The sequence below is a fragment of the Oncorhynchus masou genome, chromosome 26 (genome assembly GCF_036934945.1).
Source record: "Oncorhynchus masou masou isolate Uvic2021 chromosome 26, UVic_Omas_1.1, whole genome shotgun sequence".
Classification (NCBI taxonomy): Eukaryota; Metazoa; Chordata; class Actinopteri; order Salmoniformes; family Salmonidae; genus Oncorhynchus; species Oncorhynchus masou.
In genome coordinates, this window is record NC_088237.1 from 18,966,327 (window position 1) to 18,984,129 (window position 17,803).

Sequence of the window (17,803 nt, forward strand, 5' to 3'; positions counted from 1 at the left end):
TTATCACGGAACCGAACATTGTTTTAGCATATCTGACTATGTTTCGTGTGAGAACGTTTATTCATTATTATTTTATAACTTGTTTTTAATATAGCAATAGTGTGTAACGTGTCAAAGTGCTACACCATTGCGTTTTTAATCTCAGTATGGTCCCCCTAGAATTGAAGAATAAAATGGCATGGTACGTTCCAACACGGACATCAACTTGGGAACAAATGCATTTTTTATATTTTTTGTGGCAGAAGTTGTAGCTAAAATGCACGCATAGGTATGGTTATGAATGAGGTTTTTTTTTAAAATATATTGTATTATCTTGCCAAAGGCTGTCATCACTTTTAATCGCTGTAGTGTGTTGTAGGCTGCTAGCGTTTGGGTAGTTTCGCTGGCTAACATGAACTGTCTATCAGCTAGCTAGCGTCATGTTTAAACGTTAATCATTAGCAAGCGCTGCTATATTGCAAGCTAGCTTGTACAACAGTGGGTGGGGGGGATGCTAGTTACCTAGCATTTCACAATTTTATCAGAGCTTGTCCTGAAGCCAAAGCTACCAACTTTCTGGTGGTTACAAAGAAGATAGGAAAGAGGTCGAGAGCTAGTTAGACTAATTATTCTATCTACAGTACTGACCGTTTGTGCACTGTTGAGCTAGCAATAGCCAGCACATGCTTCCTTGACCCTAACCTACTCACTAGATGCCTGGCTTCTATGTGTAACGTACACTTGTTCATGCCTATCCAGCCCTAATTTACCTCCAGAGATACGGGTTTATCTAAAACATTTTGGAGCAAACTTAAGTCGCCAGTACGATAACTAGAGTAATTAGCTAGCCTACTTAAATGGACAATCTGAGGTTGCTACAATCATTACATTATGTAGGATACCCATTGATTATTGAATGTAACTCGTAGATGCCTCATGAGCCTAATTCAACTGTCATACCCATCATAACCCGACATGTAAACTTGTTTTTATTCCTTTTGTTTGCAAACACTGTATAGCTTTCAATATGATTAATGCAATACTTTTGATATAGATCAGGGGTAGGTAACCCTGTTCCTGGAGTGCCACAGGTACTGTAGGATTTTGTCCCAACTTGGCACCACACTGAGTTAGTTACTTAGTTAATTGATCAGTTCAGTGATTGCCTAAATTCAACAGCTGGTCTTCCAGGTCAGTTAATCAAAAAACATGAAGTGCATGTGACATTCTAGGACAAAGGTTTCCTACCCCTGTCATAGATGGTCAATACTTGCATCCATAGCTATGTCCATGAATTTGAGTGGTTTCATTTCTCAAGCACCATCCCGCAGCAGTTTACCAAATCAGTGGTGCTGATTTGTTCAAACTGCACATTGCCCCTTTAAGACTGCAATCAATAACACTTGAGACTGAATGATCATTTGTGGTGAAATAGTGTTCTGTTGCCCTCAATTGGTGGATCCCCCTTGCTGTTAACCTTTGGAGTCCAATAGCTCAGTGGTTCTCAAACTCTGGGATAGTGCATAATCAGTTTCCCTCTTGTCATGTCAATCATTGCATACCTATTTATAACTTGTCAGAAATGTCCAGATCAACTAGCCCATGTCAGCTAATGTTTTTTAGCACATAGATATTGTTGTAATGTTTGAGTCATTCATATCACATGAATACACATTAGACATGACAGTGTATAGATTTGCAAGAAAATTAGCTTTAAAACAGCAACATTTTCTCTCTGCCAACAAGAGGGGTGTGAACAGTGCTTGTGCCCATAGAAATGGACGTGGGTTGTTGCCCAATGCTGGAAGCGGGGCCTGAGTGAAAAGGTTTGGGAACCTACAGCCTACATGATGTCAGTACAACAACAAGAATGATGTCCCATTAAGTGATCACTGTGACAGCTGTCACCTATGACCTTCACACATTTAAAAAGCTTCCATCTAAACAACCCACTGACCCACATGGGTGTTTCACCGCACCCTTCCTAGAAAAACTGGAGAAGTCTGTGTTTCTGGTATATCTCCCTCCGAGTCGATTTGTAGCAAGGGATCTATATGACTGGTTTTGCATTTAGGAAAGTTCTGATCTCATGATTATCTTATTGTCACTCCCTACAGTAATTTCCTCAGTGACTACCACAGAAAGACATGTTAATTCATGTTCAGGTTTTAGGCTATATGAATCCCCCTCAACGAGATAGCCCAGTACTGTAGCATGTAAGCTTTCTCTTGCTTGAGTGTGCATACGGAAGTATTATTTTTGGCTTTCAGTACAGATATGCCATTTCTGTATAAGGAAGTTCTAATAATCTAATATCCTCTCTTTTTTTATATATTTATCCCTCTTCAATCCTGATGCAGGTGGTAAAGTCAAACCAAAGAGTAAATACACCAGACATGAACATCACCAAAAATACATTTAGCATGGAGGACTCAGGTCGAGGAGCCAGCTACACAGTGCCCTGTGACAACTACATCCATGTGGTGGAGTTTAGCCCCTTTGACAGTGGCTCAGTTGCGTCCCTCTTGGCGTATTGAGGAAGCCAATATGTGGTTGTAGGCACCTGCCGCTTCCAGGTGAGTGGTAGCCTGCCAGATTCCTCTTCCTCATGTCCTCTTTTCTAGCCTCCCTTCTCAAAAGGCACGAGAAGAGAAGATCCTCCCAAGGTTCCTCTCTGAGGAGGCATGGATAGGGGACACAAGGAAATGAGCCAGTGTTTTGGTGCCATGTGTGATGTAAACCACTGCTGTATGTGTGACGTTAACCACTGTTTGAGCAGGAGGAGGACATGGAGGTAGAGGGGTTGAATTCACCACACTGCGTGTTTTCCATCATGCGTTATGTATGGATTGCCTCGCATGGAGCCCTGAGTCTCGGCTGGACAAGCTGACCCAACTCATCAGGTAGCCTACCTTAAACCTTTTAGTTCTTACAGCTGTCTTCTGTCTTTACATCAGGGTGTCTGGTCCTGGAGTGCCCCGCAGTAAGTAACATCTGATTCAGCTCATCATGGTGCAGACTGATGACGTGGTTAGTTATTTGGACCAGCCACCGCTGTGAGTTGAAGCTGCACTACTGTTTTTCTTTCTTAATCTCTCTATGTAAAATGTATTTATAAAGCCATTTTTATATCAACAGATGTCACAAAGGTCTTATACAGAAACCCAGCCTAAAACCCCAAAGAGCGAGCAAGCAAGCAGGAGAGGGCGAGAGGGATACTTAAGACCACACAGGACTCCAATAAGACAGAAGAAAAACATCAGATAGGACAGACCCACCCTAGACTGTTGCAGCATAGATATTGGGACTGAGACGGAGGGGTCGGGAGACACTGTGGCCCTGTCCCACGATACCCCCAGACAGGGCCACCCACTTTGCCAAAGCACAGCCTCCACACCATCAGATGGATATCAACAGACCACCAACTTACTACCCTGAGACAAGGCGGGGTATAGCCCGCAAAGTTCTCCCCCACCACACGAGCCCGAGGGGGCACAAGACCAGACAGGAAGATAACATCAGTGACTCAACCCACTCATGTCAAGTATAGCGAAACGAGCCTGGCAAGACGTGATGCACCCCTCCAACTAACGACATGGGAGAGCACTAGCAAGCCATACTCACCCCCATAATAGGGTCAGTGGAGAGAATCCCGGTGGAGAGAGGGGAGCTGGCCAGGTAGAGACAGCAAGGGTGGTTCATCACTCCAATGCGTTGCTGTTCACTTTCGCACCCCTGGTTTCAGACTACACTCAATCGTAGGACCTACTGAAGAGATGAGTATTCAGTAAAGACTGAAAGGTTGAGACCGTTTCTGCATCTCTCATATGGATCAGCAGACCATTCCATAACAATGGAGCTCCATAGGAGAAAGCCCTGCCTCCAGCTGTTTGCTTAGAAATTCTAAGAACATTGAGGCCCGTGTCTTGTGAACGTCGGGAACGTGTAGGTATGTATGGCTGGACCACCTGCTTATCCCAGAGCCATATATTTACCTAAATATGTCTCTGGATCATCCATCTACACCAACTCTGTGTCAGTCAGTGGTATGAAACCCTCAGTAGTCTTGACCCAGCTGTATTCTTGTCTGTGGCCCACTGTAGTGGTGGAATACCAACCCAGTTATTTCAGGTGTGGTTTGATTTTTTAAAAAGGATGTTGAACGTTATTACATAGAAAGCAAGGTTTTCCTCTTAATTGGAATGGTGGATGGGAATGTTGTAATCCCGCAGGAGATGTTTCCAAGTTGCTTTAATTGAAAGGGAAAGGCAGTGATACTTCCTGACCTTTCGTGGTTAAGTCTGCAGGGCCCTGGGGGCTGGCGTGTGACGTGCGCACGTGTTATTGCACTGATGGCTTCCCCTCTCAAGTTTCGTCCCTCCTAGTTTTGCACGTAGTTATGCCTTCCAGGAAAAGCAGTGTTCTCACGGGCGTGCCTGAGGCAGGGGCCGGCAAGGGTGCTAGGAGGAGGGGGGGTAGGGGGCTTACGCTGGGAGGCTCCCAGATTCTACCAGGCCAGCCATGTGAGGTCCAGTCAGCAACCTCCTGGTAGATTCTGGGGAAATGTCAGGAACACTTCCCCAGCATCAATCAGCTCAGGGCCAAAACAGACCCAGTCATTAGTCAACCCTGTGACATTGACAAGTCTTTGAAGATTGTCTCATGAAGAAATGTTCTCCCACTTGGCACCTGTTCTTTCATTGATAATAGTCCTGCAGTGTAGGCTAAATCTAGATAGCTAGTTCATATTGCAAGACTGTGAAGTATGTATTGAATTAGAGGTTTGATGATAAATCTTTGGCAATGCCTAGAAATTGAGTTGAAAGAAGGGTGAAATGCCCTCCACAATTCACTGACTACTAGGCTATGTATCAGTTGTTGGTATAATCACCTGTACCAGTTGCTTGGGGGAATATTCTGGCTGTGTATCGTGACATTATGCCAAATCCGTCTGTTCCTGCGACTGCAAATGTGTGAAAATGCGTCTGTTTTTCTTGAAATATGTGTGTTTTGCTTGCGATATGTGTGTTTTTCTTGTCATAAGTGAGTTAGTGTAATTGTGTAAGTAATTGCAGGCGCTGGTATATACTACGACTGATTAGAGGCAAAGTCATCTCCCAGGTGTTAGAAATGCTCAGATGGCGTGAGGAATCTTTTGTTTTTCTCCATGTTTATCTTCGCAATTAGAATCTCCCTGGCAGTGTTTCCATTGATCCATGTCCAAGTCTTTACCACACACACACACACACACATCCAAAGATGTCAGCCCGGGCTGCAGTGCAGTCAGACACACGCATAGACATGTACGTGTGCCCGAGTGTGTGTGTACGCATGTCTTATAGTAGGATGGGCTCTGTTTTGATGTTCTCTTTCTTTGTTTATGTTTTTCTCTCTCTCTCCGTCTTTCCCACCAGATTTTGCACTGCTGCAGCAGACCGAAAAGTGAGGCTGTTGACTTCTGATCTTCAGAAACAACATGAAGTCAAAGTAGAGTACTGGTGCCCCTGCCCTCACGACAAGATCCCACTGCAACTACTGCACCTGTCAGTTCAGTTGGCTTCTGGTTTCTTTAAAACAAACCATTTGTATATAGCACACTGACAGTAGGCACTTAGTGAATGGCTTTTATATTAGCCTAATCAAGAACCCAGCGCACACAAGGAGCCAGGGAACTGTCATACAGTCTATGGGAGGCTCGCACCAAATGCAGCGTTTTGTTAATTGTATCTTCTGTGGCGATGTATGTGTGGTTGTCTAGGTGATGGAGGGTCACACCAGCTACATCAACCACTTAGTGTTTGAACCCACGGAGGGGAAACAAATGGCTTCGGTCAGCGATGACCATACATGCAGGTCAGTCCGAACCTCCTCCCGGTCTCATTCAGCAAGAATAATATGAGTGTGTGAGAGTGTGTCTTCCCCCAGCTCTTGGATCTGTGTTCTGTTCTCTGTTAATGGTGCAGAACGTCCTGACTGTGTTTCCAAAATGAAACCCAATGCTTAGCACAACACACCCCGGTGTTGCCGTGCGTAAGCACACAGCCGCTTCTCCAGCTTTTTAAAGTAATTGGTTAAATATGGAAATCCAATTAGCTGCGGTACTGGTGGAGGTTGTTCCCCTCCTTAGGGTTGACTCTTAACAAGGTACCCCAATGTGGCCTATCAATCAGTAGCTAGGTAGTGGAGCAAGGAAGGAAAGAGTGTGTCGTTAGCCAAAGGGGTAACCTGGGCACAGGAGGTTGGTGGTACCTTAATTTGGGAGAGCGAGCTCATGGTAATGACTGGAGCAGAATCAGTGGAATGGTATCAAATCCATGGTTTCCAGGTGTTTTCCATTCCATTTGCTCCGTTCTGGCCATTATTATGGGCCGTTCTCCCCTCAGCAGCCTCCACTGAACCTGAGGGGACCTCCTGTTACCTTAGTAACTAGGGTTGTTGCTAGGGTCTAGACAGGGCGAAAGCCTGGCCCAAATCCTACTCCCTCTTTGCTCCTTCCCACACAATGTGAGCTCTTATTGTTTGACCAGTGATTGATGGGGGAGAACGTTTAATCAAGTTAGCAGCTTAGAAATGAATGACTGGCCCCTACGTTTCTCTCCGCTAGAGCCTGAAAGAGCACGTCCCTCATATCCATCTTTAAACCCAAAGCTCCCTGGATGAGAAACACACCTGAAACATCTGCTTCTATTCATAAACTCATAATTTCAGGAGCCTGAAGCTCGCGGTTACACTTCCAGTCATCAAATACAGGCCATGGTTGAATTATCTCCTCAATCTCCTTCCGGCCTGCCTAAATGCTCTAAAGTGTTGGTTAGGATGAGGGCTGTGGGGAGAGAGAGGCCTCCGCTAGGGCTGGTGATGAAGCTCTGCTACTGCGAGAAACATCAGCGAACAATTCTCCCTCAGCCTCCCTCTATAATGGTCTGGCCAGAGAAAACAGGGGTACGCTCTCTCGGCTCCATCTGCAGAAAGATTTAAATTCTGTCACGTTGAGAAAATATGGGACGCAGGAGAAAGAGTGGGGTGGAACTAGGGAAAGATCAAGTTAACAGGAGAGGGGCCTTCCAGGCAGCCCACACAAACTGAGACCCCTGATAGGGTGAGAGAAAAGAACAGTGGACCGGCTTCTCTACTTGCGTGCGTGTTCGTACACTTGGCAAGTTGTCCTACCATAACTCTGCTTTGTTCTTTGTCAGCCCTGTCCTTTCCTGCGTGGGAACTCTACTCCAGCCGGAGAGGCCACCTGTAGCAGCTAGAAGGAGGTCACAGCCTCCCACTGAGGTCAGAGTGTCTGCCAGAGGTCCCAACCTCTCTGGGCTCGGCTCCCATTGTGTCTCATAGCTTCCAGTTGGATTTGCAGTAGGTATGTTTCTGTTGTGTGAGATGGATTCCTCACTTCAGCCAGCTCTGGTTTCGTGTTGACATGGATCAGCAGAATACAGCTTACTCAAGGGGCTTGAACAGAGACACCTGCTGCAACTATTTGATGTGCGAGATCTACTCTGTGTGTGTGTGATCTACTCTGTGTGTCATCCTTTTGGGAAGTATTTCTGAGGCGTTATCACAACAGTTTGAGCCTTTCTCCCCACTCTAGCCCGTCAGTCATGCTATCTGTCAGTTAGTATGTCCATGTCCACTCTACAACATCCCAGTCTTTCATCTCCTCGTTTCTCCTTTTCTTCTCATGTTCTCAAGCTTTTTTTGCTCCGTGCTACGGGATCCCATCATCAACTCTAGCGAGAGGAGCAAACCGATCCAATAAAAATGACTAATGGCCGAGATAATTATTTCAACAGTCCAAATGTCTGCTAAAGAACATGTTATTGTTCAAGACACTTGAGCAGGTCTGATCAAGATGGATGTTGGTGTGGTTTTGAGGAGAGGAGGGCGGCGTGCTGTGCTCCTCTGCCTGGACTCCCCTGTGAGGCTCTGAGGTGTGATTACTGTTTGTCTTTCTTAACCCTCGTTCTGCCGAGAGTCACCAAGGTTATTTACCCTGCACACTCTCATAATGTAGTTCACACGGTGCACACTACGTTTCCCATTTCCTCCACCCATTTGGAAACCGTTGACCAAAATGAAAAGGTGCGGCTGCTGTTGTCTCACTCACATCTACACACAGATTTCAAATGCAGTCTCGCCTTTCAACTCTATTGTACACGAAGCCCAGTGTTATTGCTTGATGTCACGTCAGCTGTAGTGTTATGCAGTTACACAGCGCTTTGTCAGTGGTGGTCTCCGTCTTGTTTCTTGCCCCCTTTCACCTTGTTCAGCAAGGATTACATTGAAACATTTTTTAAATAAGAATCTTTCCCCATTTGAAGGGCAAAGTGGTGGACCACAACTTGGCCGGATGCGGCGTAGCGTGCGATTGAACTCTGCTTGGCGAGTGGTCTGAGAAGAGAGGGTTTATGCTTGTTTGTCTGCTGTGGTCTGAGGTTTCCAACCTCGCTCATGCTCTATGGAGGAGGGTCTGCCATTCTGACTTCTGTGTTGTGTCAAGAAGCAAAAGCTCTCATGGAGAAATGTTTTATCCCCTGCAGGGAAGACACAGGAAAAGTTGTTTGTTTAATGAGGTCTTCATCTGGGATGGGGCAAAATCATATCCTCTCCACCGCGACTCTGCAGACATCTCTCCAACATGTTTGACATTTAGACAGGCTTTGGGTCTTTATTAGATGTCTTCTGCATGACCTCATCAGTCAACGCATTCACATCAGTCCCAACCATACAGTCCTTTAAAAAACATTTTTTAACCACTTGCAAGTTTATTCCTCCCTGGTTCAGGGGAATGTTCTGTTAGATACGAGGCCTTGTATTCGCTGAGGAGGGCTCTCAAATGTGGTTGAAGAGTAGATCCTGGTCTCGGGAGCAGCCTGTCCTCTCCAAATGATATATTACATCCGGGCGCACGTTTGCCTTGTCCTCGGCCTTCTCGCTCGTCAGCGCATGGCCCCGCCCGCCTGTCTTCACAGCTCAAGGGGGAGATTACAACCAAGATCCCTTTTCCCTGAAAGAAGGGCAGTGCTAGTGAGGCTCTGTGTGCGCATCTCTTGGACAACTGACAGAAGTTAGATAAATTACACACAGGCATTACGTGCTTTCATAAAAACACTGGCATCACTACAGGCCTGGTGTGTGCTGCTCACTCATTAGAGTACATTCCCGAAGAGAGTCTCACAGACGCCTGGGGAAAGATGGGTTTGGATGGAAGCTTGTAACTTTTTTGACATGGATCCTGTGAGACAAAAACAGCCAGCCAGCCAGCCATGATGTCTTTGTTGTTTTTCATATTTTTAGCTGCCATTAGCGTGTGTAATCCTTTGTTTTGTGTGCTGTCAGCACCAAGGCGTCTGCTTGAGCTGTGCTGCGCGTCATCTCCTCTCCCCACACAGGGGGTGGCTGGACTCCGGAAGCTATTTTTAGCATTGCCGCGCGTCCCACTCCAGCACAGCTAATTGAGTGCTTATTAATTTTGTTTTTTTGGACTTGATAATTTCTCATTTTTGACAGGACCTGTTTCATCTGAAGCTTCGGACCGGGTTGTTTGTTTGAATCGCAGACTTCCTGTCTGAGGTTGTTTTCTAAACGGGTAGTTGAGGACAGGAGAATAATTTTCTTACAGTTCTTAAACGGTTCATTTCCCCTGAGCACACCCCCTCTCCCTTTCATGCCAGATGGCCTCTCAGTAACAGTGCATTCCAGTTTCATAATGAGAGTTTAAATAATTAGTGAGAGTGAAAAGTTATAGTGTGAGAGTGAAAAGATCTAGTGTGGGAGTGAAAAGATCTAGTGTGAGAGTGAAAAGATCTAGTGTGGGAGTGAAAAGATCTAGTGTGGGAGTGAAAAGATCTAGTGTGGGAGTGAAAAGATCTAGTGTGAGAGTGAAAAGATCTCGCCATACTAAACCTTGATCCTCTGTATAGCTGATGGTGGCCGAGAAGAAGGGACGATCCGCTTCTATGACCTGGTTATCCAGCAAGCCATTCTTTCTCTGGATTGCGGCCAGTCGCCACTCATGTCGGCCGACTGGTGCCTCGCCAACACCATCAAGGTGGGCGAGGTGACGGGCAGCGTCTGGGTCATCTGGGATATTACCCGCTCCAGGTGAGTGGCAGGACAGATGCTTGTGACCGACTGGGTTTGAAACCGGGTCTCTAGCACGCCAAAATACTTTGTTAGCCCCAAGAGCTAACACAAGTCTTAATGTCTCGGACAAGGTTACCCATCACCTCAGTTACATACTGTGTAACACTACCGTATGAAGGCATGGGTTTTGTTAATAGTTATTTGTCTGTTTGTAGTTACCCACAAGAGAAGAGGCCTGCCCATGTAGAACGAGCAGGAAACTTCAGATAACTGCTTTGTCCATGCTTCCAAGGTCATTTCTATCTGGTATCATTGGGATGTCCCTCCCACATTGAAATTGCTATGTTAAATGGTTAAGGTAAGGGTTTAGGGTAGGAATGTCCCAAGGATCCTGAATGCTTCCAATTCGTCTGACCTTCAGAGTATTGTGATGCATGTTGTGGTTGTCCGGCTGATACCGCTGCTGCAGACGACGTCCATGATAATGGCTGTGGTGATGATGGTGATAATGGTGATGGCAATTACTGTAACCACGGGTGTCATGGTCTTCCAGGTGGTCTCGGGTCAATGAGAATCTCTTCTCCACGACAGGATGTCCAGGCAAGATCAGCAGTCAGTTACTAGTGCATCACCTTGGTCACCCGCAGGTCAGTGAGCTGTGTGTTTGGCTGTTTGCATTTACACAGTGTGTCAGTTTCTGAGCAATAAAAGTATGGGAATAATGTTCAGTAAGAGTGTTGGAATTAAGGATAACATAACGTGCTTCCTGGACCTGGTTTCTTGTGTTTATAAGGTGGTGTTGTTGCAGCCTGTGATGATTGGATCAGCCACGGTGGGGGCAGGTCTAAACTGGCAGAGGTCCCTCCCACTCTGTGTCATTGGCGGTGACCGAAAGCTCTCTTTTTGGATGACAGAAATGTAATGCAGTCACTTCCTATGGACGTATTAGAAGTAATGCAAATGTACATTGAAACTGTTTGACCCGAGGTGTGGTCGGATATTTCTATTTTCATCATTTTTCAATAAAGTATTTAATTGTCCATGTTTTTGTTTGCTTTGAGTTCTGAATTTAAAGTTTAGACATATCCTGGACTTTTGATGTTTATTTTAGAGTTCGACAACTGACCGCCCAGACAAACAGACACACTGTCATACCCAGACAAACAGAAAGGTGGAACTTGGCTTCTGTGAAAAGCGGGCTGGTTCTGTCTTTCTCAGAAGTTTTGTATCAGTGCTAGTTTGTTATGATGTTCTGCCAAGCGCCTCAGGGTGAGCTGCAGGTCACAGGAATGTGTGCGCTCAATGCTGCCAGCACTCTACTGCCAGCACTCTACTGGTCAACATCACAATCCCTCTACAGGTGCTCACTCTCTGTAAAACAGACACACACTCACCCATACACATAATCGCTGTCTCACACACACACACACACACACACAGCTGTCCCCACCCCTGTAGGTCCTATTTCACCTGCAGAGTGAGGCCTGGGAGGGGGAAGGCCTAATGCAGGCAGCCTGCTCCTTCTATTGGGTTATCCCTGAGATTTCGACAGATTAAGGGCAGGAAACTAAAGAGAGAGGAAAAAGGTTTTGTAAGAGAAGTGCAGGAAACTGGAAGTATAGGTCTTTTCAGGTCAGATACTCCTGGCTGGCAGAGGGGATGAGTGATTTGTCTCCAGAGAAGAGGGAGAACGAAGCGAAAGAGAAAGAACACGAGAGCCACAAATCTCATCGTCCTAGTGGGTGGGGACGATCAGTGATGCTGAGATGGCGCATGGGAGACATCGGACCATACGCCAACAGACGCAGAGTCCTCCATTAGAAACAAGGGCTCATTGTATCTTATTGGATGGCCCATGTACGAGAATAGCACTTACTTACTGCATTAGAACTTCAAGAGGGCACGCATTCAATTTGATCATGAATCATTTTTAGTGACAGCTAATCACTTGTTTCCACAGATGGACGTTTTTTAGTCCGAGGGCCCAGGCCTTTGGATGGAGTTGTGTGTGTCTACAGGGAGTAACACAGAACAGTTTATTTTACTCCATTAATGTATGTGTAAGGGGTGAAACAGTAGGTTTTATTGTGCACCGGTGTTGCTGCACGACAGAGTAAGGCAGGTATAGGGGAGGTGAGACCTCCACTCTTTCAATCCCGCTAGACAGGCCTGTATGTTTCTTGGAGCTTACGCACTAACCACCATCCACAATCATAACATGCTACCACTCTCCTGGTCGACTCTTTGTTTGAACAAGTCCAATGTGGTCGGTCGGTGCCGTACGTTTGCAGTGTTGGACCCAAGTGGTGCTGGAATGGCTACGTGAAACACAGAGAAATCAATGTCGGCGAGCAAGACGCCGCAACCTCTCTATGCACACACCGTTGAACATTTTCCAAAGGCTATAATATCCTCATAGGGTGAATTAGAATTGCAAAGTGCAAGGAGATTTTTGTGAGAAATGTGAGTCATGAATCTCTCAATCAATAGTGTCTCCCAGAATCAAAGTGACTCAAGACCTCCACCTGGTGGTTAGAGCTCCAACCTCTGTTACTTGTCTCTAGACCAGGGATGGGCAACTCCAGTAATCGGGGGCCAGAGAGAGGTCCAACTTTTTCCCCATCCCTAGAAAACACAGGTGATTAAACTAATTGCGTTCTAAACTGAAAATCACAATTAGTTGATGATTGGAGTCAGGTGTGTTAGCTAGGGCTGGGGCAAAAGTGACACCAATCAGGTCCCCGATGACTGGCGTTGCCCATCCCTGTTCTGGACAGACGGCTTGCCTCCCACAATGTACCAATGATCCATCTTAACACGTCTGGAAAGGAAAGGGGGGGATACAAAGTCAGTTGTACAACTGAATGCATTCAACTGCAATGTGTCTTCCGCATTTAACCCAACCCCTCTAAATCAGAGAGGTACGGTATGTATACAACGTCAGTTTGGCATAGAGGAAAGGGCGGCGTTGGTACATCCAGCTTTTTTAAGTCACTGCCTTATATGCTTCTTGCCCTATCGTAAACATCCCCTGGACACATAGTAGCTGGTAGGACAGAGATCACAGAGGTTATTTTTAATGAGGGCATTTTTGCTAGTGGCTAGTTTGCATCAACTACCTTCACTAAAACCACAGCAAAAGTTTTGCCTGCAAATGTTGTTTTCGATGTGTCTGCCTTGTGATTTGTTGGGATAGTTGTCTGTCTGAAGAGGACCCTCCCGGGACAACCAAGAGAATTGCCATTAATCCCAGACCTAGTACTGTTGCTGCCCTAGATCTTGGATTTCGGTGACTGCTTTGTTACCTTCTTTGACATACCATGGCATTTTTGGCAAGTTAAATCAAGTGTAAACTGAGTTTGAAGCTTGTAGTATTAAAGTATCCATATTAGGTCATTCTCATAACCCCTAACCTCTTATTTTTTTTGTTTGAACAAGAAGATCCTTGGTTTGAAGTTGAACAGTAGAATAACCATGACGGAGCTATTTCTCATAGGCCAGGAAGGCTTTCCTGGTTACTAGGCCGACTTGGCTTCCAGCTTAATCTCCAGTTGTAATGTAATAACGAACGCAGAGAGGAATCAAAGAGAGATCAGACAGGTGTGAACTCTCCACCTCTCTCTTTGTAATCCCCTCCACCACTTCAGACAAGATGAGGCCTTCAGCTAATTCCGCCCCAACCCACACATGCGAAGCCAGGGGCTCGAGAAAAAGAGAACAAATGCTAATAATGAGCAGTATTAGAGGAGAGAAAACAAAGGAAGAGATTAGAGGTTTTCTTTGAGGTAAAAAAAATACTTTCCTTTAATCTCCTGGGGATTTTCTTAGGTCTACATGATGTAAAACCAGCCTGAAGTGGAAATGTGTTGATCTGGATGAGGGCAGTTGAGAGAAAAGGCTGCAAAGCATTACAATACAGACTAAATGTGACTACGATAAATAATTAGAGCACTCGGTACAGTGGGTTACACAAAATGTAAATTTGATAATTTTGGTCATCATTTAATTTCAAGTGTAATCATTGGATTTAGCAGCATTTTTTTGTTTATGAATGCGAAAGACAGTCCATGATCTGTGCTTCATCTATGTCTTCAGGGAGGACTCTGTGAATCCAATGACCCATCATTTTGAGTCTGAGGAGGCTAGTGCGCCAAGGTAACGATGGTCCATGACATTAGGAAACACTTAAGTTCTGAAGGCAGGACGATACTGTACATCATTGAGGGATTTGTGGTTAGTATGTGAGGCACAATAATTTTGCTTGGAACCAATAGTGGATATCTTATCGTCATGGCAACCCCTTTTGTGTTTGGGGGCCTCAGCAGATTTGGATCTCAGTGGTCGTTTTTTTTCTGGGGTGAGGTTGGATTCAAGCTGTGCTGGATGTAAGCTGAGATACGCAAGATTATTAAGTGTCCAAATTTGGGGTAAGGATGTGGATGTGTGCACCGCTGCACTCAAATCGAGCGGTATAGTAGATCAATCTTCGGATCTGTGCACCATTTTCTCTCCACCAGAGAGGTTGAGTTTCTCTGTGGGTAAGGTGAACCATGTTTGATTTACACTGGAATAATTGAACAGGAAGGCCTCCCACTCTAGGTGGTCGGAGGCTTTCACAGCCACTGTGTACTTCATGGTGTTTTAGAGTCTGGGTAGATCTATGAACCGATTTGCGTTCTGGCTTTAAAAATGTATATGGGTGAACTCTGTTGCAGACACATTGTCACTGATACAGAAACAAGGCCTCTATCACCCGTTGAACCCACAGGCAGAGAGGCAGAGAGAGGAGTTTATCATGCCCATTGTGAAGCCCTACTGACCGTGTAGTGTTACACTGTGATGTCTGTGTGTCCAGCTTCAGATCCACTGGGCCTCAGTGCTGGATCTGACAGTAGCCAGCTGAGGAAACATAATATTTCAATCATTCATAATTAGCTCCTTCCCTTTACTAAATAACATGTGAAGACAAATGGGTTCCAAGAATTTTCTAAATGGAAACAGTTGGTATGGAATGGGAGGCAGTGGCACATGGGCTTATATTGTAGTACTCCCACCCTCTTTGACGTTCTCGTTCATGTTCCCTCTCTCTTGCTCGCTCGCTCGCTCTCCCAAACGCAAATACACAGACTTCGGATACTTTCTTGTCTCTTTCCTTGATCTCCCTCCATTGTCACTATATTACACATGCATTCTAAAGTTTTTCTCTATAATCTCTCTACTTAGATAAACATTCTCTGAAATATTTACCCTGTACATTTCCTACCCCCATGTGTGTCTCTCTCTCTTTCATGTCCTTTGTGATTGGACTGAAAAAATAAATATTTATTACTTTGTACATTCTCCTCACAATACATTTATAACATGACTGTACATATCAATACATACGCCCAACAAGGAAATATTAATTCATCTTGCAAAGAAATAGAAATTGTGTTTTTCAGTTGAATAAATATATACACAGCATTTCACATCCATCCATTTAAAGGCAAAATCTAGTTTAGTCTCTAAAAAAGAAACACCATAATAATAATAATAATGCAAGTATTAGCCCTGCAGGATTGAAGAGCTGGCTATTCAACTGATTGTCTTAAATGGAACTACTGTATTTTGAGCATTGATTGTTTGTGCATTTGGCCCCATGGCCACACAGAGAAATTACAGATTGCACCTTTAAAGACCCAAAATGGCGTTCCCTTCCCACCTCTCCAGAGGTATGTATCAGTTTCACTCCCTGAGTCTCTGGCTCAGTCTTGAGGCCCTCAGCTCAGTTTATCTAGGGCACTGTGGAGTATCTTCAGGTCGTCTCTCATCTGGCCTAGGGTATGCTGGATCTTACTGGGCTGGTCCAGAACCTCCAGGCTGCAGGTGAATGGGTCGTACCGGACAGAGAAGGGCCGTTTGATGGACGACGAGTAGGTAGAACAATGAGGTTTCAAAACATTGGGTCCATATTTGCGAATAAGCAAAACCATTTCATTTTAAACCGTTTCTCTGGCACCAAATGCGTATCAGCCAATTCAAATCTGAGATTTACTTGCATGTGACAGAAAGCTAAATTCAAAATAAAATAACATTTTATTTGTCACGTGTGGAATACAACAGGTGTAAACCTTACATTGAAATGCTTACTTACAGACCCTTAAACAACAATGCCGTTTTAAGAAAATATCCCCAAAAAAGTAAGAGCTAAGAGTAACAAATAATTAAAGAGCAGCAGTAAATAACAATAGCGGGGATATATACAGGGGGTACCAGTACAGAGTCAATGTGCCGGGGCAACGGCAAGTCGTGGGGGGGGGGGGGGGGGGCAATGCAAATAGTCTGGGTAGCCATTTGACTTGATGTTCAGGAGTCTTATGGCTTGGGTGTAGAAGCTGTTTGAAGCCTCTTGGACCGAGACTTGGTGCTCCGGTACCGCTTGCCGTGCAGTAGCAGAGAGAACAGTCTATGACTAGGGTGGTTGCTGTCTTTGACCATTTTTAGGGCCTCCCTCTGACACCGCCTGGTAGAGGTCCAGGCAGTGATGCAACCAGTCAGCATGCTCTCGATGGTGCAGCTATAGAACCTTTTGAGGATCTGAGGACCCATGTCAAATCCTTTCAGTCTCCTGAGGTGGAATAGGTTTTGTCGTGGCCTCTTCACGACTGTCTTGGTGAGCTTGGATCATGTTAGTTTGTTGGTTATGTGGACGCCAAGGTACTTGAAGCTCTCAACCTGCTCCACTACAGCCCTGTCGATGAGAATGGAGGCATGCTCTGTCCTCCTTTTCCTGTAGTCCACAATCATCTCCTTTGTCTTGATCGCTTTGAGGGATAGGCTGTCGGCATTGCACCACATGGTCAGGTCTCTGACCCCCTCCCTATAGGCCGTCTCGTCGTTGTCCATGATCAGGCCTTCCGCTGTTGTGTCATCGGCAAACTTAATGATGATGTTGGAGTGGTGTTGATGTGAGCCATGACTAGCCTTTTGAAGCATTTCATGGCTACAGATGTGAGTGCTACAGGTTGGTAGTCGTTTAGGCAGGTTACCTTAGTGTTCTAGGTCACAGAGACTATGGTGGTCTGCTTGAAACATGTAGGTATGACAGAATCGGTCAGGGAGAGGTTGAAAATGTCAGTGAAGAGACTTTCCAGTTGGTCAGCGCATGCTCAGAGTACACGTCCTGGTAATCCATCTGGCCCTGCGGCTTTGTGAATGTTGACCTATTTAAAGGACTTCGTCACATCGACTGCGCAGAGCGTGATCACACAGTCATGCGGAACAGCTGATGCTCTCATGCATGTTTGTGTTACTTGCCTCGAAGTGAGCATAGAAGTTATTTAGCTCATCTGGTAGGCTTGTGTCACTGGGCAGCTCTCGGCTGTGTTTCCCTTTGTAGTCTGTAATAGTCTGCAAGCCCTGCCACATCGGAGTACATGTAGTACGATTCGATCTTAGTCCTGTATTTATGGTTTGCTTGTTTGATGGTTCGTCGGAGGGCATAGTGGGATTTCTTATAAGCTTCCAGGTTAGAGTCCTGCTCCTTGAAAGCGGCAGCTCTACCCTTTAGCTCAGAGCGAATGTTGCCTGTAATCCATGGCTTCTGGTTGGGGTATGTACATACAGTCACTGTGGGGACGACGTCCTTGACGCACTTATTGATAAAGCCAGTGACTGATGTGGTGTATTCCTCAATGCCATTGGAAGAATCCCGGAACATGTTCCAGTCTGTACTAGCAAAACAGTCATGTAGTTT

The 17,803-nt window shown here is 45.4% G+C and overlaps 1 protein-coding gene across 6 annotated transcripts; it reads left to right on the forward strand.

The window, feature by feature from the left end:
• The first annotated feature begins 6 nt into the window (after nt 1-6).
• On the forward strand, nt 7-11,108 carry LOC135514961 (nucleoporin Nup37-like). Of its 6 annotated transcripts, XM_064938719.1 has the most exons (9): nt 205-268; nt 2,340-2,555; nt 2,759-2,882; nt 3,118-3,928; nt 5,394-5,522; nt 5,738-5,832; nt 9,906-10,086; nt 10,622-10,715; nt 10,862-11,108. In XM_064938719.1, the coding sequence occupies exons 6-9, from the start codon at nt 5,817-5,819 to the stop codon at nt 10,988-10,990; spliced, it is 420 nt and encodes a 139-aa protein (XP_064794791.1). In that variant the 5' UTR covers nt 205-268; nt 2,340-2,555; nt 2,759-2,882; nt 3,118-3,928; nt 5,394-5,522; nt 5,738-5,816; the 3' UTR covers nt 10,991-11,108. The 6 variants fall into 6 exon arrangements, 5 of the variants coding, with proteins under 5 accessions (XP_064794790.1, XP_064794791.1, XP_064794789.1 ...); XM_064938718.1 differs by lacking the exon at nt 205-268 and adding an exon at nt 7-181 and having other exon boundaries at nt 5,394-5,832; XM_064938717.1 differs by having other exon boundaries at nt 5,394-5,832.
• Nucleotides 11,109-17,803: the final 6,695 nt, after the last annotated feature.